At 35.1% G+C, this 27,828-nt stretch overlaps 4 protein-coding genes across 5 annotated transcripts; 2 read left to right on the top strand and 2 right to left on the bottom strand.

Moving 5' to 3' along the window:
- Positions 1-108: 108 nt before the first annotated feature.
- LOC141824571 (protein STICHEL-like) lies at positions 109-8,915 on the top strand. The gene is made up of 8 exons (XM_074711879.1): positions 109-212; positions 1,004-3,106; positions 3,712-3,931; positions 5,142-5,355; positions 5,465-5,652; positions 7,025-7,736; positions 8,453-8,522; positions 8,614-8,915. Exons 2-8 carry the CDS (start codon positions 1,142-1,144, stop codon positions 8,707-8,709), a joined length of 3,465 nt encoding a protein of 1,154 aa, XP_074567980.1. The 5' UTR covers positions 109-212; positions 1,004-1,141; the 3' UTR covers positions 8,710-8,915.
- An 847-nt stretch (positions 8,916-9,762) lies between these two features.
- LOC141822704 (uncharacterized) lies at positions 9,763-15,628 on the bottom strand. Its single transcript, XM_074710039.1, has 6 exons — positions 15,380-15,628; positions 14,623-14,676; positions 11,892-11,965; positions 11,193-11,310; positions 11,029-11,087; positions 9,763-10,187 (listed from the first exon to the last, which is right to left on the bottom strand). The coding sequence occupies exons 1-6, from the start codon at positions 15,524-15,526 to the stop codon at positions 10,109-10,111; spliced, it is 531 nt and encodes a 176-aa protein (XP_074566140.1). The 5' UTR covers positions 15,527-15,628; the 3' UTR covers positions 9,763-10,108.
- Positions 15,629-17,295: 1,667 nt separating this feature from the next.
- LOC141825014 (uncharacterized) lies at positions 17,296-21,771 on the bottom strand. Of its 2 annotated transcripts, XM_074712376.1 has the most exons (4): positions 21,665-21,771; positions 20,704-20,786; positions 20,505-20,634; positions 17,296-17,485 (listed from the first exon to the last, which is right to left on the bottom strand). In XM_074712376.1, exons 1-3 carry the CDS (start codon positions 21,738-21,740, stop codon positions 20,545-20,547), a joined length of 249 nt encoding a protein of 82 aa, XP_074568477.1. In that variant the 5' UTR covers positions 21,741-21,771; the 3' UTR covers positions 17,296-17,485; positions 20,505-20,544. The 2 variants fall into 2 exon arrangements, with proteins under 2 accessions (XP_074568477.1, XP_074568476.1); XM_074712375.1 differs by having other exon boundaries at positions 20,505-20,786.
- A 432-nt stretch (positions 21,772-22,203) lies between these two features.
- LOC141824656 (peptidyl-prolyl cis-trans isomerase FKBP42-like) lies at positions 22,204-27,475 on the top strand. The gene is made up of 7 exons (XM_074711981.1): positions 22,204-22,392; positions 22,834-23,019; positions 24,153-24,242; positions 25,346-25,530; positions 25,700-25,822; positions 25,910-26,062; positions 27,043-27,475. The coding sequence occupies exons 1-7, from the start codon at positions 22,314-22,316 to the stop codon at positions 27,367-27,369; spliced, it is 1,143 nt and encodes a 380-aa protein (XP_074568082.1). The 5' UTR covers positions 22,204-22,313; the 3' UTR covers positions 27,370-27,475.
- Positions 27,476-27,828: the final 353 nt, after the last annotated feature.

The following is a 27,828-nucleotide window of genomic DNA, read 5'->3' as shown; positions in this document are numbered from 1 at the left end:
GGGGGAAATGTTTTTTTTTATAATTTCGGTCTGTCGGAAGGCCGTGACGTCCGCCAGCTCAAACCCTAAAAAAATGGAGCAAATGCGACGCCACATTCGGGATTGACCACTCTCTTGCTAGAACTGGGTTGGATTCAAAGCTCCCCGGCACTTCATCGCATTGCTGAGATCCCCTATTCTCTTCTATTCTGCCATTGATTTGGGACTTCGAGGTATGTGTCCTTCTGACTTGTAAAGTTCTTGTTTTTTCAGTAAAACAAAAATGTGTTTTTTTTTGGATTTATAGTCAAGGGATCTTCGTCGTTGGTGTTGTAGAAGGCGTTTGAGATAGTTACTGTAACTATTTATTGACAACTTGTTTTCTTGGCGATTTTTGGTTCCTGGTGTCGTTTTCATATCTTGATTTGTTCTTCCGTTTGGTAACGGTTTTATAAATTTAGTTTGATCTATAAAATTAAACTTTTTTTTTATTTTAATCGCTCCTGTATGTTCTACCAATGGGCGTCTCCTTAATCCTTGCTTAGGTTTCATGGAAATGTTGTTCCTTTACAACTAGATTTTACTTGACAAATGATTTCTCTTCATCCAGGGCTAAATTGTTGGGTGCCTCATGCAATGGGCCTCCCCTTTTAATAATATTTTCTAGAAGTGCACTTATGAGTTCAGAAACGCCATGTAAATGAGAATAGTACAATTCTGTTGGATATGACTCCCTCTTGATCTTTATTTGACTTGGGAATAACAATCTTAAGATCTGTTAGTTTGGTACATTAAGTTGATTATTTTCTACTGATCAGTTTGATTTCTTTTCTGAAAGAGGTTATTTGGCAGTTTGTTTCATACACTTAGTCACATCTAATGAATTATATGTGTCCAATGGATGGATAAATCCATGTGCCCCTTCTCAAATAGTTGGGACTAACATGATTTGTGATGATGATGGCTAATATGATGATATTCAAAAATGTATCTCACTTCAATTATCCTTTTTGGTTGAATGCAGATGGTTCCACATTCTCTACCTTTGCTGATACATGGTGGAGAAAATTGTTTGACTTCATGACTACCCTTTGCATTAGCTTTCTTCCCTAGATTACAAGAGTGGGTACTTTTTGGTAGGAAAACTAATTGTAGTGCAAAAATGGTGGAAACCTGTGTTGGCCCAAGTGAACTTCATTTGAAGAAGGAGCTTACTGTTCTTCAAAAGGCTCGGTTTTTACGTGACCCTGAAACATGTTCTTCTTGGAGGTCCCCAGGCAGTTCTAAAGCCCTAATTGCTATCTCCAATATACACTCCAAAAATCAAATAATAGGTGATTTAGCAGGAAAAACCAGTGACGGTGTATCACATGAAATACTTAACAAAGGTGAAGCAAAGAGCAATAAGATATATCTTTATAATTGGAAGCACCGATCTACCAGATCTATTGATAATGGGACAAAATCAGTTGAAGATAAACAGCTATCAGTCAGGGAATCTTCTGAAGACAATCTAAGAAATCATCATTTTCTGGATTCTAATAGCAATGCATATCCTGAATGTCCTGGAAGTATGCATAAAGTCACTGGCACAAATTTAGATACTTTATACAGGAAAACTGATAGAATTTCAAGAAAAAGTTCCAAAGCAAGAAAAGGCATGGATAATCAAGGACCAATCTCAGTGTTACTTGATATGAAATCTAACCCTTTGGCATTTGTTAACTCTGCTGAACAATCCGATGATACTGAAAACTGCAATGCTGAAGATTTACCACAGTCGAAGCATCAACAATCCCAATGGAAAGTTCAGTGTTCCCTCTCAGCTTCACCTTTACTAAGTGATTCTGGATTTAGCAATTTGTCATATTCCTCCAAAATCTTCAGAATGATGCAAAAACAAGAATCACCATCTTGTACTTCTGCATCAACTAACTCTTACTACAAATTTGGGGCTCATAACCCCAGTGTTGTTGATTCATGTGATGGTACAGCAGCTTCTAGTGAGGGGGACGAATTGGACCATACAAATTTACCTAATGATCAAGGTTGTGGAATGAGTTGCTACTGGTCAAAAAGAACTAAATATAGAGGAATTGGAGGCCTTAATTCTCCTTCACTGTCAGACACGATAAAAAGGAAAGGCAGTAACATTCTTTGCGGAAGGAAGAGAACCTCTGGTCATTCTAAGCCAAAGCATACCTCTAAATTTTCTCAAGGTTTGCCTTTGTTGACTAATAGCTGTAATGGCGGAAGTTCCTGCTTAGATACAGCCAGTGATGAGTTGTCAACTAACCTTGGAGAACTTGATTTAGAGGCAGTAAGCCGATTAAATGGAACGAGATGGTCTAGTTGTAAAAGCCAAGATACATTGGAAGTAGCCAGACTTGGAGAATCTGACTTGGAGCTTGAGGACAAAAGAGGTATAATCCATAAGTACCAGCCAAGATCCTTTGACGAAATTATAGGCCAAAACATTGTTGTTCACTCTCTTAGCAATGCCATCTTGTGGGGGAGAATAGCTCCTGCCTATCTGTTTCAGGGTCCTCGTGGAACAGGAAAAACTTCTGTTGCAAGAATATTTTCAGCAGCCTTGAATTGTTTGTCTAATGAGGACAAGAAACCATGTTGGTTATGTTGGGAATGCACTGCTTTTTCCAGCAGAAGCAGAACAACCATGCATGAAGTGAATGCCACGAGTAAGAAAAAGTTGGATAGACTTAGATATTTGTTGAAACATCTCTCATTGTCTAAACCAACTTCTCGATATAAGATCTTTGTTATTGATGATTGCCACATGATATCTCAAAAGATTTGGTCATCGTTTACGAAGTATCTTGAAGAACCTTTGCCTCGTGTTGTCTTCATATTTTGCACAATCGATATGATGAATTTGCCTCACTCAATTATAACGCGTTGTCAAAAATACAGCTTCTCTAAGGTCAAAGATGTTGACATTACTTGCAGATTAAGATACATTTCTGAACAAGAGCATCTTGATGTTGAACTAGAGGCTATAAATTTAATTGCTTTGAATTCAGACGGTTCACCAAGAGATGCAGAATCAATGCTAGATCAACTGAGCTTGCTGGGCAAAACAATAACAACTACTCTTGTAAATGATTTTGTGAGTTTGCTTCTAGTTTCTCTATATTCTCTAGAACCAATGCTAGATATGCAGGATGTAAATAACAGCTTGCTGGTCGTGTACTTGTTTGACAGTTAAATATTTGACTTGCTCTTTCAAAATTGACATGTTATCGCTATTTTCTAATGAAGTTAGGTGATGGGCGATGACAAAATTTATGTAGATAAGATTATCAATGATCTAGATGCAGCTTTATTATTTTTCCATCCTGAAAACTTTGAGTTTGATACTAACATTTTTTGAGATGTAAACAAACCTAAAGCCGTGTATAAGCATCTGAAATTTCCATAGATGATCAAAGTTTCAAGAGTAGTCATAATCATAGTCTGACAATATTTAATAATCTGATTATATATTGATCATAACTTTGCATGAAACATTTAAAGAAGGAAGTGTAAATTCTCGTGCAATCAAATACTTTTTTTGCTCAAGTTGTTTTCCTAACACTTTTCTCCATTTCTTTTAAGAATTAGATTGATATCATGTTTGATATTAGAAAGAAACCAGATAGTCCAAGCAATATTTACTTGTATAAGGACAGGTTTCTTTTATTCACTAGCTTTTTCTTATTTGGGAATTTCCAGGTTGGAGTTGTTTCTGATGATAAGTTGCTTGATCTCCTGGAGATAGCTATGTCATCCGACAATGCTGAAACTGTTAAAAGGTCTAGAGAATTGCTGGATTCTGGTATTGATCCGATTGCTTTGATGTCTCAACTGGCTGGTCTTATAATGGACATAATTGCTGGTACCTATGAATTAAAGAATTTGCAGATTCATGACACAGCTCTTGGGAAGCATAGTTGTGAGTATTGTCCATCTTTCCATTGTTTTGCTCAGGTTGATCTTTTTCATAAAATTGTTAACTAATAATTTCTATTTTGGTTGCTGCATAAGTACAACAGAGAATTTTTATCTATTAATTGTTAAGTGTCAAAAGCATCGGTCTTTTTTTCATTGTCAAACTATTGTAATGCAGAGGTTCAGGTGTACCTGAGGCAGGTAATTCATACTATTGAACCTGATGACAGATAATTGAATGTATAGAAAGGAAGGTTAAAATATTATCCTTCTCCCTGATCTGTGAATACAGGCACGTAACAGGCTTTCATTTTTGATATTCATTAACTATTTAGTGTAGAATCTAATAATGGAAAGTTCTAATAGATTATCATACTTAAGCCAAGAGCGAATTTCTTGCTTGCTATGACACCAAGATGCGAGAGAGAAAAGTGTTCTAATAGAAGGAGAATTATTGACACTTGACATATAAAGAACAAATAATAGAACATCCCATGTAAAACTAATCAATTAGCTTTGACACTCAGTTAACTATTAATTCAAACAATAGTAAAGAAATGAAATTAGTCCAATAACATTGAATTATCTAACCAATCCAGACATAGTAACCTTAATCAACTATAATTTATGATGCAAATCAAAGAACTTTCTTTGGACACTCAATTTTCAAGAAAATATGTTGTTTACTTGTAATTGTTTATTTCGAATCACTTTTCTGAGGTGTAACAGTTGAATTGGTGTACCAAGGCAGTCCATAAAATTCAGAGAACTTGATGGCTTTGTGTCTTGTGCTTCTCATAGTGGCAATAATTCAATTTGTCAGATTTTTGATTGGAGGCTTCTCCAAATAACTTATTAATTGAAGTTTGACTTTACTGATTATTGTGATATTGTTAATTATAATTTTGTTTATGCATAATACGAATTATTATCTCTGCTTCTTAATACATTTTGCTTATTTATTTTTAAGAACTCTACATAAGAGGTAAATTATAGTCCAGAAACAAATAGATGCCCTTGGATGTTTGGTTATTTGTGTTGATGAAATTCTTTATTTTTGTTGAAAAAGGAGGGGAATGGGGATACACTCTTCCTCATGAATTAACATGCCATGCCAATGAAGTTCTGTTATCCATGTTTATTTTCTCTCCAATTTTTATGGATGACATCAAGGTCTGATGCTGATGTTTTTTTATTTAACTTTTCATCTGCAGTAACTGAAGCTGAGTTAGACAGATTAAAACAGGCTTTGAAAATTCTTTCTGATGCTGAAAGGCAACTCCGTTGTTCTAGTGAGCGCTCAACATGGTTCACAGCAGCTCTGCTTCGTCTTGGTGAGAGTCAGTGTTTAGAAAACACTCAATCTAGCAACAACAACAACAAACAGAACACTGACATGGTTTATAACACCAGATTCTGTCAGGGCAGGTATTTATCTATACATCTTGAAGGAATCAAATATTATTTGTTTTGTATGCCTTCTAAGTTTTAGGGAATATGGAATGGCAGTGACAAGTGTTTCTTTCTCTGGAAACAGATCTCTTGGTGATGCAATAATTGATGCTCGTCCAGCAAATGAGGCAACATGTGTGAAGTTATGTGCACATGCAAGCTTAGATGAGCTAGATGTGACCTGGAGAAGGTGCATTGATCAATGTCATTCAAATACCTTGAAGCAATTGCTATATGGCAATGGAAGGCTGATATCAATTACTGATAATGAAGGTAAGCCATCTTATCCTATGCAAAGATTAGCTTGTAAATTAGCTGACCTGATTAAACTTGTAGTTCATTTTCTTATGCACTCTTTCTTGATATAGCATATTGCCGCATTGTGTTACAATAAAGTTATCATTTGTGGTTAGTTGATATATGCTGCATATGTCAGCGGTCCAAATACAGGTCTCAGGATGATTAGTACTTTTAGCATGCACTGTATTACATGTAGATAATAGGTATTGTATATGTATATTTGTTTCTCCCCATTCATTTAGGAAAAAACTAAGGAACTAGTAGTTTGTCTATTCTGAACTCAAAAATATGTACTTTGTCATGTTTTTACCTTGGTAAAATGTTTCTTAAATATACATTTATAACAATATCTAGTCTCAAGCTCTAGTGTTTTTTTTAATCATTGTGGACGTGGAATTTTTTGTCCATTCAGGGGGCTCCATGATTCCCATAACTATATTTAATTCCTTTATTTTTTTTGTTAGTAAAGCATAAATCTACATTATTAGATGGCATTGTTATGACATTTTTAGAATTTTAACAAAGTTAATTTGTTTTTCCTCAAGTTCTCCTCTCTTTATCCTTGCCATTGTACGTCATTTTGATTTTAGTGGCGATTATGTAGTCTCAAATTCAAATAACTATTATGAAAATACTTTTCCTTTAGTGGGGCAAACCTTTCTTTCCTTGGTGAATACTAATAGTTCATGGTGAATACTAACCAACATTTGAATCTCATTCTGTGGTGATTGGCACGAGTAAAAATTTTCACTTCACCTGCCAACCAACGTGTGAAAAACCCCCGCAACCTTCAAAATGTGAGAGGATCTTTCATTCAAGCTCATTCTTCATTTATAGGAGAGCTGTAAGTTCATCCTTCATTCTGAAACCTTTGATAAGCGAACTTATTCTTTGTTCACAACCAAGTCGTGAGCTCATCCTTCATCTTGAAACCTCAGCATTTGGAAGAGAATATAACTATATAACTAAGACCAAGTTTAAAATAGCATTCCATGTTGGACTTTCCATCACATTTGGAATGATATAGTTTTCACACCATTTGTGCAAATACAAGTTACAAAACAATAACAAATATTACTTAAATCCATTTTGATGTGTGTCGCAACATCCCGAGGCACGAGAGATTACTTGTGCCAATTAATATTGAGTTTTGGTAATTTGACTATGTCACTAGGCACAATTTGAGATTTCAAACCATGGATAGTATTGGTGCACTTAAACCAATTTTGCTTAATAGGATGATAAGCTATCTGTCATATTGCAGAAAAGATAAGTGGCTGCTATTATTCCAACTCGAAGTTAGCTTCTTGACAGTCTTTTCTTTTCAAATTTGCCCCATTTTCAGGAACCTTGATTGTTCTAATTACATTTGAGGATGATAAGATAAAGACCAGAGCAGAGAGGTTTTTAAGCAGCATCACAAACTCATTTGAGATGGTCTTGAAACAAAATGTGGAGGTCAGGTTGAGTCTTCTACCAAAAAATAATGTTGAAGGAACAAAAGCTTCTTCAGAATCTTCCGCAGGCAATTTGATGCAAAGAGAAGGCAGCAATAAAGTAGAATTACCTACTGTAGCTGGACTTTCCGAGAAAGACAAGCTTAAAAGAACATCCAATCTTCCAATGAACAGGGTCAATCACTCTGACAAGCTGCAAGCAGCAGAAAAACCTGAAGGAATAGCAGATGGCCAAGTACCTAGTATTCCCATGCCTTTGGCAGAAGTAAAAGGTGAATCGACACATCAGTGTCAGAAAGCAACCTCGGATGAGCAAAGGTTAGAGAGTGTTTGGATTCAAGCTGCAGAGAACTATTCACCTGAATTCATATGTCACTCAAAGCCGGAGAAGAACCAGATACTCCCACAAAATGGTGCCATTTGTCAGGATAATATCCAGTCCCTTATAGCACTGGATGCAGCATCAAAAAGTAGGATAGATGAACTACATCATGAAATCAATTGTTTAAAAATCTGTGACGCTGAGGACAACCACAAGGAACAAGCTGGAGCTGCCAATCAGTATGCCGTTTCTCCAAGTCTATTGCACAAAGAAAACCAGTAAGTTAATCTCCTGTGTGGATCTGAGGAAGCTGTTGCAATCTTATTAAGTCACTCATCTGCTGTTCCTTTCTAAAAGACAGTTTGCACACTGTCACTTCTCTGCTGTTCCTTGCTCCTAAAATATAGTTTGTTACTGTTGAATATAACTATTCGATCTCAAACATTCATTCAGCACCTTTCTCTATTAGGGTTAATAGATTAATATAACACAACATCTAGTAATCTTTTTTTTTTTTTTTCAAGTCTTGCATATCGTCTACAATTCATGTTAGAATTTAGCACCTGCTTGTTTTCTGCTTATCCATCATTGAAGTGCTGACATGACATCCAATGGTATTATACTGACTCAATAAAATGCTGATGTGGATAGCATGGTCAGGGCAGTGAGAAAGATGGCGGCACAACTGCACGTCACTAGAGAGAGGGTGATCGCAGCAATTGTAATGTGAATGCCACATCATGTTCTAATGGTGAATGGACGGAAACTGATGAATATTAGATTTGAATATAAATTGTGAACATCATGTTAGATTTGAAAAAACATTTAAGTTATATGCTATATTACTCTAAAACTCGTCTGATGCTGGAATAACTTTGTATTATGATCAACTGTATCCCTTACTTTCTCACTCTGATTTAGTTCACATAATCAATCAGATTAATGCTTCAATGCCCCTTAGTGGCAGCTCTTAAATTCCTTAATTGTGTTTCAGGGGTTACGAACCAGGACCCGGATGCAACGGGCTCCTCTGTTGGAGAACCAGAAAAAGCAATGGGCGAATGGTATGAATTATGACTAGCAGCTACAACTCTTTCATACTTCTCTGATTTTAGATTCATATATCAAGCTTGGCCAACTTCTTGTGCTTCTCAGGTAAAACAAGGAGTTCTAGTTGGATCAAAAAAGACTGGTGGCCAACTTTCATTGTTAGGGCAGCGTGCCAAACTGAATTCCTTCTGTCTCAAGTAATTTCTCGAGACATCCGTGGTTGTGTCACACAACTCCTAGGTTTTGTTGTGCCTTATATGAGCTATATGTTCATGTTTTTGCTGAAGAGAACATAATCTAGATTTCTGTCTATTCACAACTTGATTTCATCTAGTCAATTCATGACAGATGGTATATTTAGTAGCAAACACAAGAATCATAAGACAGTCTTCTAGGATCTGTGATTACTGAGCACTGGATTTAAATAAAACATTATCAATCTCTGATGTTAGATGAAAACTTGCCAAAGCAAATGCTTATGATTGATAGAATTGACTTAATTACCTTTTATGAGAACCGTAATTACTATACATTGTCTTATCTCCTTAGGTCAAGTTTATTTTACAGAGGGAAACTGAGCACTGAAACTTAGCTAAGTTGATAGGATTTGCAAGTTCTGCCGTTTCTGCACTAAACAAATCTGAACTTTCTGTTACTGATGAAAATTACACTTCACTGATTCACATGGATGTAGATCAAAACTTCCTGCCACTAGCTTGGGCTATAAAAGCGTCCATCTTTGAAAGCTTTGCTATACACAACTTGATCGAGCCTGAGGCAGATGTTTACTCTGCGATTGAATGGCTAGTAAAGAGTAGCTTTGGTTTCCATAGTGATGGTTTCTTGTGCTGAAAATTGATTACTGAAATCAATTAATTGAATATGGATAGCTATTTTACTAGTAGATGAGATTTGCATCCTCATTTTTGTTCACTTACATGCAGTAACTCATCTCTCTCTGTAGCATTGCTTGGTGGGCTATAACTTGAGTTGCTTATTGGGGATTAATTCGATAGATGAATTAGGCGGAAAGATCATCTGTTTTCAAGATTAATTAGATGAAACTGAGAGACTTAGATTATTAAAAAAATAAAAAAAAAACTGCTGGACTTCAGAAGCAGAAGTCCCAATCATTCTGTCAAGTCTTTGATGAACAGAGATTCTAAAGAAGCGTTCGGAACGCTCGATCCAAGTTGGTTTTAGAATTTCATATTAGTTCAAATTCTTGAACTTTTGCAAATTATGGCACTAGGGTTGTCAGAATTCACATAGGAGCTACAACTCTGATATTCAAGTGTGATATACAGCATATAACCAGCATCCAAGTTCCAGCCACAGCATCTGACAAATAGATTTATACGCATCTGTTTTGAATCAAACCACAAAGACAACGCCTTGTGCTAATGTGGATCACTAAAAGTAGAAGAATAAACTGGAAAATATACAACAGCTGACTGCAGAAAGAACTAGCATCACGAATTTTTTGTCCACGTTAAATGTTCACCAGTTAGTCATCCGGTCAGCAATCAGCAACACATGAGAAAGACATTCACCACCAAAAAATCAATGAACTTTCTTTTGAAGGAGACAGATCCATCACTCAGAACTCAGTATCGAAACAGGCAACCATAACTTTTGAAACAGCTGATCTTGCAAAAGGAATATAACTAAGGCTGTACCTGGAAGATGGAACAAATACAGGAGCTAAGAGGGAAAAGCCCAAGATTTGCATATAATTGGGACTAATCAATAAACAGGGATTGAACACATAACATTGCATTTATGACTGTTTATGCATTAAAACTGTGTGCTATAGTAACACTTGAGCAATCAACAAAACTATGATGTAAATGTAAGAAGCTAGTTATAGAAAAAGAATAGCTAAACATTTTATAATACAAAGAAGGCAAACATTAGGAGTTAATTGGCAAAGGCGTCCATCTGATCTCCAAATGATCATCCAATATTATCATTTTAGCATGACATGTCTTCCCAGCCCAAGCATCATAACCAAACTTGTTTGATGAGATTTGCCACTGAGTAAATACTCAAAATGAGCTAACCTTTGTTGCGAGTGTAGCTTGGTCAATTTAAGAGTTAGGTTAATCTAGTTCCAGAAAGTAAATTAAGAGTGAAGTATAAAGTAGAGATATTATTGTGCTAAAGTTTAGCTTGCTTATAGGCTTTTAGAGATTAATAACAAGATAATAAAGATGCCTAGATATTTTTATTATAGTAAGGGAAATTTCCCCAAAATTTGAGTATAGTTTGTCGGTTCATAGATCATAGAATTTCAGTCAAAGTTTGTTCATATAAGCAAAATCATTCAATGCCTACGTTAGCACAATCACAGATGAGCATTTCCATTTAAAATGTTGTTAGGTTAGTAACAAAGATTTGACTGATTTCGTGTCAGAAGAGACACCAAAGAATGTATGTATCCAATATATGTTTGCAGATTTGAACAAGCAGATAACAAAGTAGTTGGACAATTACTAAGACTATATTCAGCTAACTTACCAGATGAGAGCACCAAACTCTAGTATAATGGCGAGAAGTGTTAACAGCTTATTGTGGACCTGTTTTTGTTATTAACAATGGAATATAAGCAGGGCAAATATTTGCATGTTAAAACAGGCAAAATAGTAGTAGTTTGATCCACAAACGAGTTGAAGTATACTCACATAAAAAGCACAAAACAATGCTATTATCATACTTGCTATGTATATGGAAGTTGCATATATACGGACAGGATCAAGCATCATGTCAATCTGTCGTTTGGGGCCTATAAGAAATGCTGTGCTGCCATATGAAAGTGGATTTGATTTCAGAAAAGCTTAAGAAATTTATTTAAAAAAATAAAAAAGAATCACGGTCATACTTAATAAAAAAGGCAAATGGTCAAACAAACTCAAGCAAATTGATCCAGAGAAAATTTAACAAATGTAGAACGTAGTAATTTTATCTTACAAAGCAATCAGAAGCAATGCCCAATTCCACATTATTAGAGAAATTTACTCATGAAATTCTATAATGTAGCCATATGATACACTCATATAAATTGTAGAAGAAGAGTTCAAATGGCAAATAAAATATAAGGCCTTCTCCTAATCATCAAGAAAAATCAAGAAGTGTAGATAAAATGGCTTGTTAGTGTTGATAAGGCTTTAATCCTAGAAAATGCTTCTTCTACTGTACTATGGAAATCCATTTATAAGGAATATCATTCAGTATTGGTGCATAAAGGTCATGGTTCTCATTCATTCAGACAAAGGCTAAGGCTATGAGATAAGAAATTTCTTTGATATGACAACAAACCAATGTACATGACTATACATAAGAATAGTAGAATCATATCTTAATTTCAGGGCATGTGCGCAAACCTTCCAATTGCAAGGCAATTCCCAAAGGTGAATGTTATGCCAAATTTGATTGGGTTGAAAAAAACAAGCATTGACTGCCAAAATATTAAGAGAATTGAAAATGAGCCAAGACAAAATCATAAATGAAAAAGATATAAATCAAAAAGTCTGTATAGAAAGACAAAAAATTGTAACATGTTGAGAGATGTTATCAGTATATCAGAAGAATTAAAATTTTTACTAGATTAATATGCAATAAGACATAGCACGTACACATATAGCATGCAGAGTTATTGATATTCACTAAGTTACCACTTGCAATTGAGATAACATAATCATGGCTTCTGCAAGCCTTGGCGGCTTTGCCTACATTGATTTTGCACCTTTTGAATTTGTTTATATATCTTCTTCCAATAAAGAAGATTTTTTCAAATAAGAATTGAGTATGCACTCAAAAGACAATTGATTAATTGATGTTAACGAATTAATAATATAATTTCATGGTGATTTTTTCATTAAGTGAATTTTTTGCATGTTCAAATTCTTGGTAATTATTATTGATGCTACAAAAATTTGCCAATGAGCTGGATGCTAAGGTGAAGGTGTGATTTGGCCTGCCCGACCTACTTGGCATGACTTGACCTGTGAACACTAGACACACGTTAAAATACACTAGAGTTGTCTAGCAGAGCCCCTCTATGTTTAAGTCACTAGAGGTATAGTGACGAGAGTATATCTATTGGAAAGTTAGAAGAGACCCAGCTAAATACCAACAAACCTTGGTATTTATATGTATGAGATTGGGAGTTACTTGCAGAGATCATGACCACGATCTCTAGGAAACCATTCAACCATTAATCCCAGTTAGCTGACCATTAATTATAGTCACCTCCATTGATGTCAATGGCTTGGCCATTACTGGCCATTGATGATCGTGGGGACCATGTGGCGATTGTGGACTATGTCTACTTGTGGCCAAAAACTACGCGAGCTGTAGTAGTTGTCTTGAGAAGACTTGTAGACAGGCCACGGATGTGGCTTAAGCTCAGAGGGGAGAGATCAGAGAGCTTGGGGAGTTCACATAGGCGAGCTCGAAATGGGGAGCTCAGGAAACTAAGCATCCTTGTCACGGTTGGTATTCACTTGCTGAATTCCAAAAGTGTCGACGTGTCGACCTAGTCCGAGGTCTTAGAACACATGCTGGTGTATTCGGCATCTCCCTATTCAGTAGTACAAAGTGGGGCCACAAAGGTATGACCTGCTGACCTAGGGTATCACTTAGAAACAAAAATTGCCCCATGAAGCTTATCTATGCAAATTATTCCATGGAGTTTTCTCTCAAAGTGATTAAATGATTCACTGCTGTTTGCGAATAAAATTTGTTTATTTTTCCACAATATGCGCCATTGAAAAGAGGATTTTATGCTTTTGACAAATATTATTTATTCTCATAATTGAAGCTATCATAATATATCATTATGTAACATGGTAGAAGAATGGTTTGAAGAAGAAAAGAGATCACAAAACTTAGTTAACAGTTGCTAGTCCATAAGAGAAAATATTATCAAAGTGCTCCCTTGTAGGGATCCAGGACCAAGTCAAATTCAGAAGTCTCAATCAAAAAGGGCTGCACACCCTAGTTTGGTAAGACAAGTAGAAATGTAAACCACTTGATAGTTAGAATTGAAATGCACATGGAGTCGATTAGTTATCTCTCTCACAAACACACATTAGTTATCTCTCTCACAAACACACACATGGAATTGCATGAATGCAGCTTGATATTGTTTTAGCTGTATTTCTTACAATATGCATTTAAGATTGGTGTTTGTTGATGCCATCAATTTGTCATACATGTTTTCATATGGCAAATCATCATTTTATTATATAGAAATTGTAATTATGGTCGAAAGGAATCAACGAGAGTGATGACAAACCAAAAGTCAAACTAAAGAACCTTATATAGAGCATGATCGACTGGTCGGCCAGCCATCTGATCAGCTGGACCTACAGTCAGCTCAGTCTTCCAAGACATCCAAAAGCCTTAGTTTCTTATGTTGGTTTGCATTGCGTTAGGTGCGAAAATCTTACATCCATGCCCCTGGTCCATATATAAGCATGTAAAACCTTGTTTCCCATTCACGAAGAGTTATAACATGGATTATCCTGAATTCGAGTGTACTTTGTGAGAGACAAAAGATTAGAAATGTGAGACCTTATTTTGCTAGTCTATCCTTCTTCCTATCTTCATCTACCAGAAAGGAACAGCACTACATCCAGATTTGAATAGCCCTTGTCCATTGATTATTGGGTTTTATCTAATAGACTTTACATTCACTTCTAGATCTAATTGACTTTTCTATTCCATGATTTTGCCTAGTTGATATGTAGATTAATGTGAAATTTGTTCATGGTCAGTCTTGAGCATTTCCTTCTACTTTCTAAGTGAAAATGTGACGTGCTTCTGTCTATCACTCTCTCCAAAAATAGCATAAGGATGCACACAGTGAAAATGCATAGTAGTCTAGTAAATATGATTAGCTGATGACGAGCAAGACAGAAAAGCTCAAATAGTATAATCCAAAAAATATTTTAAGAATCACAAGGCATTATATAATTAACATAATCTCAACCTTTCAAGCAGCAAGCAAGTAGCATATTATCCCAGACCTTTTCAGAAAGACATTGATCGAAACAACAAATGAGAGGCAAATATGAGTATGAAAAAAAAGAAGAAAGACTAGTTGCTTACCATGATTGTACATGCTAGACCAGAGGCCAAGCAAATAGCAAAACCATATAATCTCTGAGCAATGAGAAATAGTCAAATATCAGTCGTTGTGCCTATCATAAAACCTTTAGATGCAAATTCAAGTGAGGTAATCCAACTATCATTATCAACGTTTTTAAAATCCAAATGAAAAAACATCTCAACAACTAAGAAAGGATGCGATCTGACAGAAAAATAACACCTAAAATATTTTCTGACAAGCTGTTGGCAGCTCCCTACAACTAGATACAACGAATATCCAGAAAATGTAAGTAAATTTGAAGGTCTAATTTAAATTGGAAATTTTAAAAAGAGGATTATCACGATCTGTCTGTATAAAGATAGACTTAAAAGAACAGCAAGTAAAAAAAATGCATTTATGATCTGTGAAGCATTTCCCAATGCACTTTTACGATAAACTAAAGCAATGAGAATGACCTAGTGACCTACTAGGTAATTCTAAGTCGCCAAAACTGTGAATATCTACATCCATAGAAAACAATAATTTTTAGTTGTAAAACTCCCAATTGCATCATAACAAAGGAAGCCAAAGAGTTTCAACCTTGATAGAAGTTAGATCTGTGCGATTCCGAACGGGATCCAGAAATGATCACAGAAACCGAATCTTTTGATGAAAGATTAACAGTGATGATAAAACCCTAAGAACTTCACCAAAAAGTGAACTTCCATGGAGATACTGAAGAATTTCTCTACCGATAAAGGGGCGTTATGAAGGAACCTGCTTGGTTGAGAGGGTGCAGTTGCGATCGAAATCGTCGAAGAAGGAAGAGGACTGTGTTTCTTGGGCTAGGGATTCCTCGTCGGGCTCCACTCCAACAAGCATCTTCGCTTTTTCGAGAGCTCTATTCATCGTCTCCATCATCATGGCTGCTGCTTCCGCTTCGGATCCTTTTCCCCTTCTTCTTCCTCTTCTTCTTCAGTAGGTAAAAATTGAAGCCCACCGATGCTTTGTGGGGATCGTCACTTGTGCACGTGACTACACAGGTCGAGCCGAGCTATACTATTCCAATTTATATAATAAAGTAATCGAGCCAAATAATTCTAAAATGTATAAATTTAATTTAATTAATTTTTTAATATAAATTAAGAATTTAATTTGGTTGGTTAAAAAATATCTTGTCTTATAAGATAAAAAAATCCTGTTATAAGAAAAAAATATCTCGTTTGAAATTTTGTGAAATATATAATTGTAAGTTATAAATATATGAATGTAAAAATTCACCTTTACAATTAAATCTAGATAAAGTGGACATTTATCTTTTCTTTCTTTTCTTACTGTCTGATTAAATTCTTTTTTTTTAATTTATCCCTTTCTTTTCTCTCTAGTCATTAGACTAGCACATTGATTTCACTGTCTGTAAGGATTTTCCCAATGGATTTAATAAACAGACATTGCACGTTAACAAGTATTGTTTTATCTAGTGGAACTGAGTTAGGTTTGCATATAAGCATGCGAACAAGTTGATAAATTAAAATAAATTCATTTTTAATAGTTTTTGAAAGGTAACTTTTGAGATAACTACTTCTCTCTGAAAGAGTGGGGGAGTTTTAAAAGGGTAGATTCTAATTCCATTTACAAGTCAATTTTTAACTAGTTTTTGTCCGCCAATAATTGAACAGAATGATTTTTTTTCTCTTCTCGTAAGTCAAACTCTCGAGCGAGCTCATAGAGCCACCAACAACTCCAATTGCTCATGGTGAGCTCACTGTCGCACCCTGGTTATGCTCGCAGTATGGCTGAGAGTCGCGCTCGCTGCCTATCTAGCTAGAAGTTCACAACCAGGCCACAACAAATTCCTCCTCGTCTTCTTTCTTTCTTTTTTTCCTTTTCTACAGTCGATTCTTCTCCATTGCCAATCCTTATTTTCTCTCATTGTATCCACCCTCTAGTGTAAAAAATCCACTGACTGTTGCATGGTTTGCTTGCTTAGCAGGTTGGCTGTCAGAGATTCGAAAGTGACCTGGGTTCCTTTATGACTATATGATTTCAAATCCATCACAAACCACCATCTGGTATTATCGATCAACTAAACCATAACCAGAATGAACGTACCTGCATCAGCATCTCTAAATCACCAGCTGAATCCTCAGAGCAGTGGCCACTTTCATTGAAAGTTGCAGTCCATTTTCTTGCTAAGCTGCATGTTATGCTTAGTTTAAGACTTAAAGAGTAACCATTTCTGCATAAGCCGATTCTGAAAAAAAAAAACTTTTCCAGCCGTAATAATAACAAAATGAATTTGGAAACTAGATATTCTAATTCTCAACGATTCTATTCCACGGCCACACGACATAAAATGATATTCTTAGATAAGTGGAACAGATGCAACCAGACTTTCCTAACATGTTCATAGAACTCGATGTGCTTGGCTTCTAAACTGCAATTGAAAGTCCAGTAGACGTGACACACTTGGGATAGATTTTGCTAGTGATACGTTTCTCTGGTAGTCCAAAAGAGTCGTGATAAGTTCTTGTAATAGCTGCATGCATTGTCCAAAAGTCTTAAAACTGCTACCAGTGAAAATGAATAGGTGGCTCTACTTGAATGTTGCTTTAACAAAGAAAAACTCTACTGGAAATGCTAAGAAATCTGTTTCACATTTTCTGCAGAGTGGCAAATGATGATAGAATATGTGAAGGAAAAAATAATTGATAAATGATTTGTACACTACCCAAATCCTTTACTTCAGCGAGGAAACAGAAATATGAGTCTGTTACACTAACCACAAACTCCTTTTGATAGAATACACTAATTACAGTCTTCGATCAAGGTACAGCTGTCTTACATTTTTAGAATCTTCGGGTGCCCAGACTCTCATCTAGCCTGCAATGCAAGACAGAGCATGAATATACCTTCTGAGATTTAACTACCATTCCAGAAATGATGTAAGGAACGTGATAGATACAATGAAAATTGAAAATCTCATGTGCTCTAAGCCTTGCATTCATTACAAAGGAAATAAACAAATTTTCATTTTGTTACAGTCCTCAGAGAAAGCATGTCAATGCTCAGTAATAACTAATACATCTACTAGTCAACACAAAAACATGTTACCAAGAAGATAAGCAGTAAAAAATGATAAACTTTGATGCATTCCTTGGCACATGATCCAATTGACACCTTTTCTCATAATGAACGCACACTTTGTCCATTCTGCCATATATCTCCAGCACAAACTGGCCAGGAAAGGATCTTCGGTCCACACATCCATCTTAACATCCTCATCTCCGAAAACAACCGGCATTGTAACCTAATATTGATTGAGGAGCCTATAAAATAGTTAAATACATGGTTTTGAATCACGTTATAAACCAGGGCAGCAAAACTAAATGGTTTTGGAACACGTAATATTTGATTGAGGTGGAAGCAAGTGAAGGAAGAGGATAGTAATAAATACATTTTGGAGCTTTTTATGGTTTCTTCCTTAACAGAAGTTTTTTAGGTTCTTCAGCGTTATAAACCAGGGTTTTGATGCCAAAACTAAATGGTTTTGGAATCACGTTGGAGTGCGTTTAGTTTTGGCATCACGTTGGAGTGCCAACACATTATGCTGGTGGAAAATCACAAGTGGAGGAAGAGGATGAAGAAAAAAAAGGAAAAAAGGAATAATAAGAAGAGACAACTACAGTTTTGGAGCTATTTTATGGTTTCTTCCTTAGTTGACAGAAGTTTGGTTCTTCAGCCTTGCAGAATTATTTGTGACTTGAAGACAATACTTGTTGAGCTTGTGTGGTCCTCATGGAGTTGTCCACAAGCAGTTAATGCAAGCAAAGCTGTGTCACAAGTTGTGTGATCTTTGCAAAATTGTTTCATGAGTCATCATGATCCCTTGCAGTCATTGTGGAGCTTGAAGAAGCTGCTTCACTAGGATGTTCGCAAGTTGTGTAGAGTTGTTCTAAGTTATTGTAGCGGATAAGTTGTTCTCAGCCCTCTCACTCACAAAAGAATCCATTTTACTACTTTTTAAATTTCTATTTGTTTAATTTAAAAATAAGAAAAGAGAAACAAAAAAATTTGAATTAAAATTTTGAAGAATAAGATTAAAAAAAACTGATGTTACTTGAATTTATCTTACGCTTGCCAAAGTGTACCAAATAATGGCACAGTATAGTACTTGATAAAATTAGCACAGGGTGACAAAGTGAGATTACTCATATCCTTAATTATTTCAATATACTATATGTTAATACCTTTCTTTTATTAAATTCTCTACATAATTTTTCTTGGGACTTTGTCAAAATTTTTTTCTAAGTCGATGAATATCATAAGTCTTGCTTGTGTTCCCGATACTTTTCATTAGTTGCTTAAGAAGATATATAATTTTTATTATCGATCTTCTAAACATGAATTGAAATTAATTTTCAATCACCATGGTCGTCTTCCTTAGTCTTTTTTCTATTACTCTTTTCTAAAATTTTATGCTATGACTCATTAATTTAATATCTTTATAATTCGTACAATTTTGTACGTCTTCTTTGTTTCTATATAAGGGGACTAGAGTACTTACCCTCCATTGATTAAACATTTTTTTCATTTTCAATATCAGGTTAAATAACCTCGTAAATCATTCAATACCTTACTTCCCTAGGTACTTCTATACCTCTATCGAGATATCATCCGGAGCAACTACTTTTTTATTTTACACCAATTTAAAACCTCTTCTACTTTTGAAGTTTGAATTTTATGATAAAAATTTAAATTTCTATACTTCTTTGACCTAAAATTACTTAAGTTAAGTTGATCACCTAAATTTTCATTAAAAAATTGATGAAAATACCTTGTTCATACTTTTTATTTCCTCATCATTTACTAGTATCATATTACATTCATCTTTAATGCATTTTATTTGGATAAGATTTCTCATTTTCCTCTCTCTCGCTTTAGCTTTTCTATAGATGTCTCTTTTCCCTTCTTTTGTATCTAATTGTCGATAGACGCATTCTAAAGTTTCATTCTTGGCTTCACTCACCGCTTTTTTGGCCTCTTTTTTGATTACTGTATACTTTTTAAAGTTTTCCTCATTCTTACAAGTGTATAATAATTTATAGACCGTTCGTTTTCCCTTCACTTTCTCTTATACTTTTTCGTTCCACCGCTAAAATTCTTTACTCGGTGGTGGATACCCTTTTGACTCACCAAGTACACTCTTGGTTATTATTTTCAACTTTAATGTTATCTTATCCTATGTTGTATTTGAGTCGTTGTGTATTTCTTCTAATACTTGTACTCCTATCATCTCCTTAAATATATTTTATTTTCATCTTTTAACTTCTACCACTTGATTCTAAGAGTTGTGTACATTTTCCTTCTATTGATACTATACTTGAGGATCTTGCACCTCTAACATGTAAAATTGAAAAATATCCATTAGCGTGTTGGATGAGTGTAGAAATTCAAGTTCGCTTTATGCAAAATATTAATGCTTATGGCTTAAGAGAGAGAAAAAGCAAAATGCAAAGACCTCTACAATGTTGCATAGAAAATCTAAAAATGGATTATGGCATCTGTTGAGATGACACTCTGTATGCCTTATTTATTTCTCTTCAAACTGAAGCATCCTTATCTTGCATTCTTCGACAGAGAGCATCATCACAGACCCAATTCATTAATCTCTGCAGTACCAACATTGTACAAAACTAGAGACTAATTTCTTATTCAATTTATATCCTCTGCAACAAGGGTTGTCAGAAAAAATTGCATATAAGCTAGCACAGTTTGTATGCTTCATGAGAATTGTTTTTAACATCTTAAATACCAGAGATGTTATCAATAAATAAAGATAGTAAGACTGGTACTATCCTCACAAGTTAAGATTTTTGAAAACATGAATTTCCAGTATTACCTCAGAAAGAAGAGTGACACTGTCATGCTGAAACAAAATTTCAATCCCGAAGACCAAGTTCAACTTCAAGCTCATTATCCTCTTCAAACAGCTTCAACAAGCGAGCATGTTGCTCCTCTCTCTTTCTCTTCTGCCACATCTTGAATAAGAAAAAGGACAGTAGTAAAAGAATAGCCACTCCAATGCATGCAAGGAGAACCTTGAGCCCAGTTTTGTGACCAGAACTAGAGTGATTGCTAGCTGTTGTTGAATCCTTAGAAGGTGATGGATTCTCAGATAAACCTAAGAAGAACAAACTACTATTCAGAATGAAAAACATTGCGATGAGATAAATTATACATACTTGAAACTCACTTATCAAAAAGAAGTCATGAAGAAGACAATCAAGTGTGACAAATGAAATAACTCAGTAAAGTTTCCAAATATCAAATAACTCAATAAAGTCTCTAGGTATGAAATAACAAAATAAAGTTTCCAGATTTTTCACCTAATTTTGAAACTTTGTTTACCGAAGTTCATGACATACAAGCTAAAATATCATCACCAAATGAAATTATGAAAATACTTAATCCAACAAAGAGAAGTTCTCGACATTCAGGAATTAGAAAGTCAACAATAATCTCCTACACCAGATTTTTCTTTCATTATTAAAAAGGAGAAATTTTCCCAATCTGAATACAAAGCAGCCGTCAAGAAGTTTCTACCTCCATACGCTCGGATCTTATAGAAAAAGATAATTGTCATAGATTTGCCTAACCAAGAACAATTAACCGAAGTAATCTTTCAGCCCTCGAGGGATCAAACGAAAAACCTCACTGCTAACCTTAGTAACGAAGATAACCTATGAACCATGAACGGAAACTTGAAATTCCAAAAAAATTCTAAGTTAGAGAAACAGATCCAGTTCTACCTAAAAGATCTCGTTTTTATTCCATCAACCTGGCACAAAACACACCGAGATCAAGAACCATAAATCGAGCTTCGTCCGAACCAAAATCAACTGAATGCCACAAACCGATCACCGGTCAGATCTAGGGCGAACGAAATCGAGGGAAACCAGCACAATGGTGAATAGCACAAAAGGATCACATCTTGCACTAAAATAACGGGTTTACAAGTAGCAAAAGAAGAAAATATTTGAGTGTTGCGAAGAATTGTACCCGCAATTAGATTCAGAGAGACGGAGAGAAGGAAGAGCAGTAGTCGCGTAGATCTCCCGCTTCCGTCTCCAGCCATCTCTCTGCCCCTCCCTGACACAATCGCTGCGTGCTGCTCTTTGTTAGAATAAAATGGAGCTATCCCAAGTCAAATATTACATGGGTCAATGGTAAAAAGAGTTGGGCCGGCTACTAACAAGGAATTGTGGGCTTTCAGCCCAATTCAAATTGCTTTTTTTTTAAAAAAATATATAATATCAAATATCTCGTCTCATCAAACAAATAAATCTACTAATTATTTGTATATACGCTGTATGAATTTTAAAATATCATATCGTCGAGCCCTTCAAATTGCATCTCACGATATACACGATCCATATGTTCGACCTAAAATTTTTAAAATATAAAAAATCAACATAAAATAATAAAAAAACATAAATTATATAAAAATCAACATAAAAATATATATAAATCAACGTAAAATTCGACTTCCCTTCGTTCGTCCAACCACAATTTAAGTCGATCTGAAGTGAAAAGAAGCTTCTGGAAGTGAATATTCCATTCCTTTAATTTCCCCTCGATCTCTGAGTCTCCGCACTTGTTCCACATTCGCCGCTCCTTCACCTCCAGATCCCCGGCCTCCGCCAGCCAGATGGCTTCTTCCACCCCCGCCTTTCCTCCGCCGCCAGAGTCTCCTGCCGTCGTCGACCGGGGAGCGCCGACGTCTCCGGGTAATTCCTCTTTCTCTCGGTTTGAACATGTTGTGTTTCTCGAGCTACTTGTAGGCATTTAGGGTGGGTCGCGGCTCTGTGAACTTGTTCTTACTATTGGTTTACATCAAGAGAGGAGTTTGTGTTGAATGAGAAAACCTTTTTCGAGATAAATGGGGGGAAATTAGCACTGCGAGAGGGTAAGGTGGATCGAGAAGTCATAGGTAGCTGGCGAGACACTATTTGTGTTATTTCTATCATTTTGATTGCGCATTAGAAAAGCTCGATCCTTTTATCGATTATCAGCTGCAAGCCAATTGAGTCGTAGACTGATCATACCTATAGCATTGTTACTTGATATTCCTATCAGTCTATCTGAAATCGTAGAGAGTTTTTTTTTTCAACCCGTTTGGATTCTCTTTTTCATCTACTAATTTTTTGCGATGTTTTATTATTTGGTAGGCTCTGATGTTGATGATAATGACGTTGTCACCGAAGCTGCAGCATTTGTGCATAACGAACCTTTGCAAGATGATATTGATATTCCAAAAGTTGAATCAGAGATGGATATCCTTCAAGAGAATGTCAAGAAACAAATAATTAAGGAAGGCCATGGTGCAAAGCCACCAAAGCTCTCGACTTGCTTCTGTATGTGTGAATTGTGATTTTGTCTCTAGGTTTATGTCTGCGATGAAGCAAACTTTTTCATCATAATCAAAATTTCAAAAGCAATATCATATGATTATATGCATGTATACAAATTTCAATATTCAATTACCTTAGAATAACAAAAAATTATTTTTCAATATTCAATATCATATGATTATTTTTTGTCTTACTTAAAAATAAAAATTAACACTTCTTAGAAACTTGTAAAGTCTTAAACTTCCTATTTGAAAGTTTAAAATCTCCCTAAGTTTGAACCACATCATTTCTCTGAGCATACTACTATGGTGCTCAGGTGCTATTATGAAGCACAAATTAAGTTATGGTGCATTGGCTCAAGTGTAAAAGTTTTGTTATCAGGACTTACAGTCGAAACTAGAATTACCATCAGAATTTAGTGATACTTCATTCATTTTTGGTCTTTGGCTTGCTGTGAGGATGGACAACCCTAGAAATCATTTAGGGAATCTAATATCAGACATATTTTAAAATCTTAGTTAGTAGCTTTTATGTGAAACACTTCTTAGAAACTTGTAAAGTCTTAAACTTCCTATTTGAAAGTTTAAAATCTCCCTAAGTTTGAACCACATCATTTCTCTGAGCATGAAATACTACCTATGGTGCTCAGGTGCTATTATGAAGCACAAATTAAGTTATGGTGCATTGGCTCAAGTGTAAAAGTTTTGTTATCAGTACTTACAGTCGAAACTAGAATTACCATCAGAATTTAGTGATACTTCATTCTTTTTTAGTCTTTGGCTTGCTGTGAGGATGGGCAACCCTAGAAATCATTTAGGGAATCTAATATCAGACATATTTTAAAATCTTAGTTAGTAGCTTTTATGTGATTCCAGCAGACAATAAGTGAGAATCTTAGTAACTTTGTAGTCTTTATGCGATTCAAGCAGGCACATAGAGAGTATTGTTCATGTACATGTTATCTATCCTATGCTTCACAACCTATATCTAAATGCCATTATGCCTTAAATTCTCTCACAAAGTACTTTGCTAGTGTTTCTTGTTTATTGCAATCACTTCTTTATTTTATGGCTGGTTTGACTTCTGAAGACGTATGGCCCAGACATTTAGTTCATTGATGACTTCTCATTGTGCAGTTCATTATAAAGCATGGGCTAAAAGCACTTCCCACAAGTTTGAAGATACATGGCAAGAGCAGAGGCCTACAGAAATCATATTGGGAAAAGGTACTCCTCATGTTTAGTCCTTATAGGATTCTAGTCATTGAAAGTAAGATATTCTTTAAGCTCTTTATTTCATGTAGAATATTAAAGGAAAACATATCCAAGGAAAGTAGTTCATTTTCCTGTATGTGACTATTCCTAAATGAAAAATAGTCTAGTGTTTGCTTGCCTGTGTGGATAAAAAATGCAAACCAAAAACTCATCATATTTTTTATATTAGTTTATTTCTTCAAGTATTTTCATCATATATTGGTTCTTAATACCATTTTGTTATTAAATGTACTTCTTAATATTATTGTTTAAGTTATTTTACAATTTTATTGTATTTATTATTATGCTTTTTATTAAGAAGTATTTATATTTTCTACCATTTTTATTTTTCTTTGTGTTATATATAATATAAATATCATTGTCTTTATTATATTATATTATATGTTTCAATATAAATACTTATTATTTTACTATTTGTTATATAAGGTGCCTAATATATATATGTAATATACTATTTAACGCTTCCATTATTATTTGATTTTTTAATGGTTTATGGTTTTTAATATTTTATCAATACATTTGAGAATGTGATTTCACTTCATTTCCTCTCAAATAATGAAAAACTATTCACATACATGCAGCAAAAGAATGTTATTTCATTGTTTAATGAAATTGAACTCCAAAATCAGATACTATTTTAAAAAATAAAAAAATGGGTCACCAGCAAAAGAAATTGCATTTGGCGAAGACCAAAATGTAAATGCTTGAATATAGTGTGTTCTGTCATACAATTGTTGTCTAGCCACAAAGCAAGGTGTTATTGTCATGTATGGATCTTAGCAAAATAAATTCCAAGACAGTATTGTGCCCATTGCTATCAAGCATTGAGTGGGACAAACAAAATATCATTGGCATCTGTTGTTTTTATGGTTTTTAAGGTTATTATGCTGTATTTAGTTCCATGGATCTTTTGTTCCAACACAAATAATGATTATGAGGCACACATCTATGAAATCTAATTTTGATTATATTCTATTATTAACCAGTAAACCTATTTCCTACAGAAATATGGTAGTTTGTTTGTCCATTGAGCGTTCTTGACTTATGATACACAGAAAAGAAAGAAATGGCTGGTTTGGCCATTGGTATTGCTAGCATGAAGAGCGGAGAACGGGCACTACTGCATGTAGGTTGGGAACTGGGCTACGGCAAAGAGGGAAGTTTTTCATTCCCAAATGTACCTCCTATGGCAGACCTTATCTATGAGGTCGAACTTATTGGCTTTGATGAGGCAAAAGAAGTGAGTTAGCTTTCTTTTTTTCTTTTTTTTTTGTATGCCATACTAAATCACCTCACATTAGTATTTGAAATTGAATAGTTAGTATCTCCAAAATTCTTAATTAACTTCATAACTCAGTTGATATAATCGCCTCATCTTAATGCTTTGGTGTATAAATTCTATTCTGCAGGGAAAAGCCCGAAGTGACATGACAGTGGAAGAGAGGATTGAAGCTGCTGAAAGAAGGAAGGTGGAAGGGAATGATTACTTCAAGGAAGAAAAGCTTGAGGAAGCCATGCAACAATATGAAATGGTCAGTTCTGTTACTTTTAAAATCAATCCTTGTTAATTGCATTTAGTTTCTTCATTAGACTTATATGTAGCTTGCGCTGCTTGTCAGGCAATAGCTTACATGGGAGATGATTTTATGTTCCAACTGTTTGGAAAGTATAGGGACATGGCCTTGGCTGTAAAGAATCCATGCCATCTAAACATGGCCGTGTGCCTAATCAAACTTAAACGTTACCAGGAAGCTATTGGTCACTGCACCATTGTGAGTACATTCATAACTTTTCCAGTATTTTTCTGCTTTTGCCCTTAAGATGTTGGCTGTTCAATTTTGTATTTTTTGTGTGCATTATCTACTTAAGCATTCCTTTCTAAATTTAATCGAGAAGTTTTCTTCTTGATTCCATAATCTCCCAGATCATATAAACAGTTATATGTACAAAAGAAATAAATCATCAAGATCCATACACTTATTGATCAAAGTACTGGGCTCCATAATTCTTGATGGATCTGAGCCTAGCACTTTTTTTAGTTTTCTTTTTTGAGGTATGAATTTTTTGTATGACTTTATTGAACTCAGAGACATATTAGGTTGTCGTTTGTAACAAAATATGGATAGCAGTTACATTAACATGGAATTAAGCTTGCTAATTGTAAGCATTGTATGATGCTCATAGAGTCGAAACTGTTTTGCTGTGATATAATGTTTAAACTGATAGATGATTATCTGGCGGGCTTAAAAACTTTCATAGGTTAGTGTAAAGGAAGATACACCAGGCATCCATAGAAACATCAGCACATAGAAGTCACAATTTTACAATTGCATTTACTGAGCAAATAAAGAGCAAAGCACAAGCAGCTAAGGCTTGCACTTAATGCACTCTAATTTTCAAGGAAAAAAGTGATATTTTTGGTGAGAGTATGAAATATTACAGGTAAATAAAAAAAGAAAAAAATATCCTGCCCGTTCAGGTTTCCTGCCTTGCAACAGACTTCAAGCTAGCTAGTTCAACACAATTTCCTGTAGGACAGTTGATATATTACATTAAACCATTAGTAAACAGAAAAGTTTGTAGAAATACATTTTTGATGGAAAAAAAAGGAAATGTCTTCAGCAATACAACCTCACTCTATTATGCTCTAGCTTACATGGTCGTTCCATTGAACCACTTCTGCTGGTTACTTTCGTGATTTTCTGACATTCTAGAAATGGAAATAGTGATTTTCTACCTTTATATTCTTCAGGTGTTGTCAGAAGATGAGAACAACGTGAAAGCTCTATTTAGACGAGGAAAGGCCAGGGCAGAACTTGGTCAGACTGATGCAGCAAAGGAGGACCTCGAGAAGGCAAGGAAACATGCCCCGCAGGACAAGGCTATCATCCGAGAGCTTCATTTGCTACATGAACATGACAAAGCTATTTATCAAAAGCAGAAAGAGATCTACAAAGGGATCTTTGGCCCCAGACCTGAACCCAAACCAAAGAGCTCAAATCGGCTGGTCTTATTTTGGCAATGGCTTGTTGCTCTTATTTGTAACTTACTTAACTTCCGAAGGCGCAAGGAAGACTAAAAACTGTTCAATATCGTTAATGTTGTGTTCCACTGTACTTCTGAACAATTGTTCCTGCAGACAATGGAAAAAAAATAACGAAATATTTATGGTTTTGGGGAGTCAATTTGTTTCAAGTAATTATATATCATCTCATTATAAAGCTTTCATGCTTCACAAGAATGGGTTAGTATCTGAGCCCGCACCAAATCTTGTGTCTGAATCCTATGTCAAATCCTATATCTGAAGCTGTACCTAAATTTGTGCTTGGAAATCCCTTGATAAGGCGTACATGAGAAAGAAGATGACTCTCTGAACCAATGCAAATCCAAAAATTCGGTCCAAATTTAACAATTTCTAAATCTTCGTTATAAGTTGAAATTGAATTTCATCGTTCTTGCTCATTCAGTGCGCCAAGTGGATTGTGATCCATCATCAATTCAACCTTTCCCTTGTCAGCTAGTGTAGTGGAATAGATTT

This window comes from Curcuma longa, chromosome 3, assembly GCF_044706935.1.
Source record: "Curcuma longa cultivar G26 ecotype Majalengka, Jawa Barat chromosome 3, ITB_CL_G26_1.1, whole genome shotgun sequence".
Taxonomy (NCBI): Eukaryota; Viridiplantae; Streptophyta; class Magnoliopsida; order Zingiberales; family Zingiberaceae; genus Curcuma; species Curcuma longa.
The sequence above is the reverse complement of the archived record's forward strand: the minus strand, read 5'-3'. Positions and strand labels throughout refer to the sequence as shown.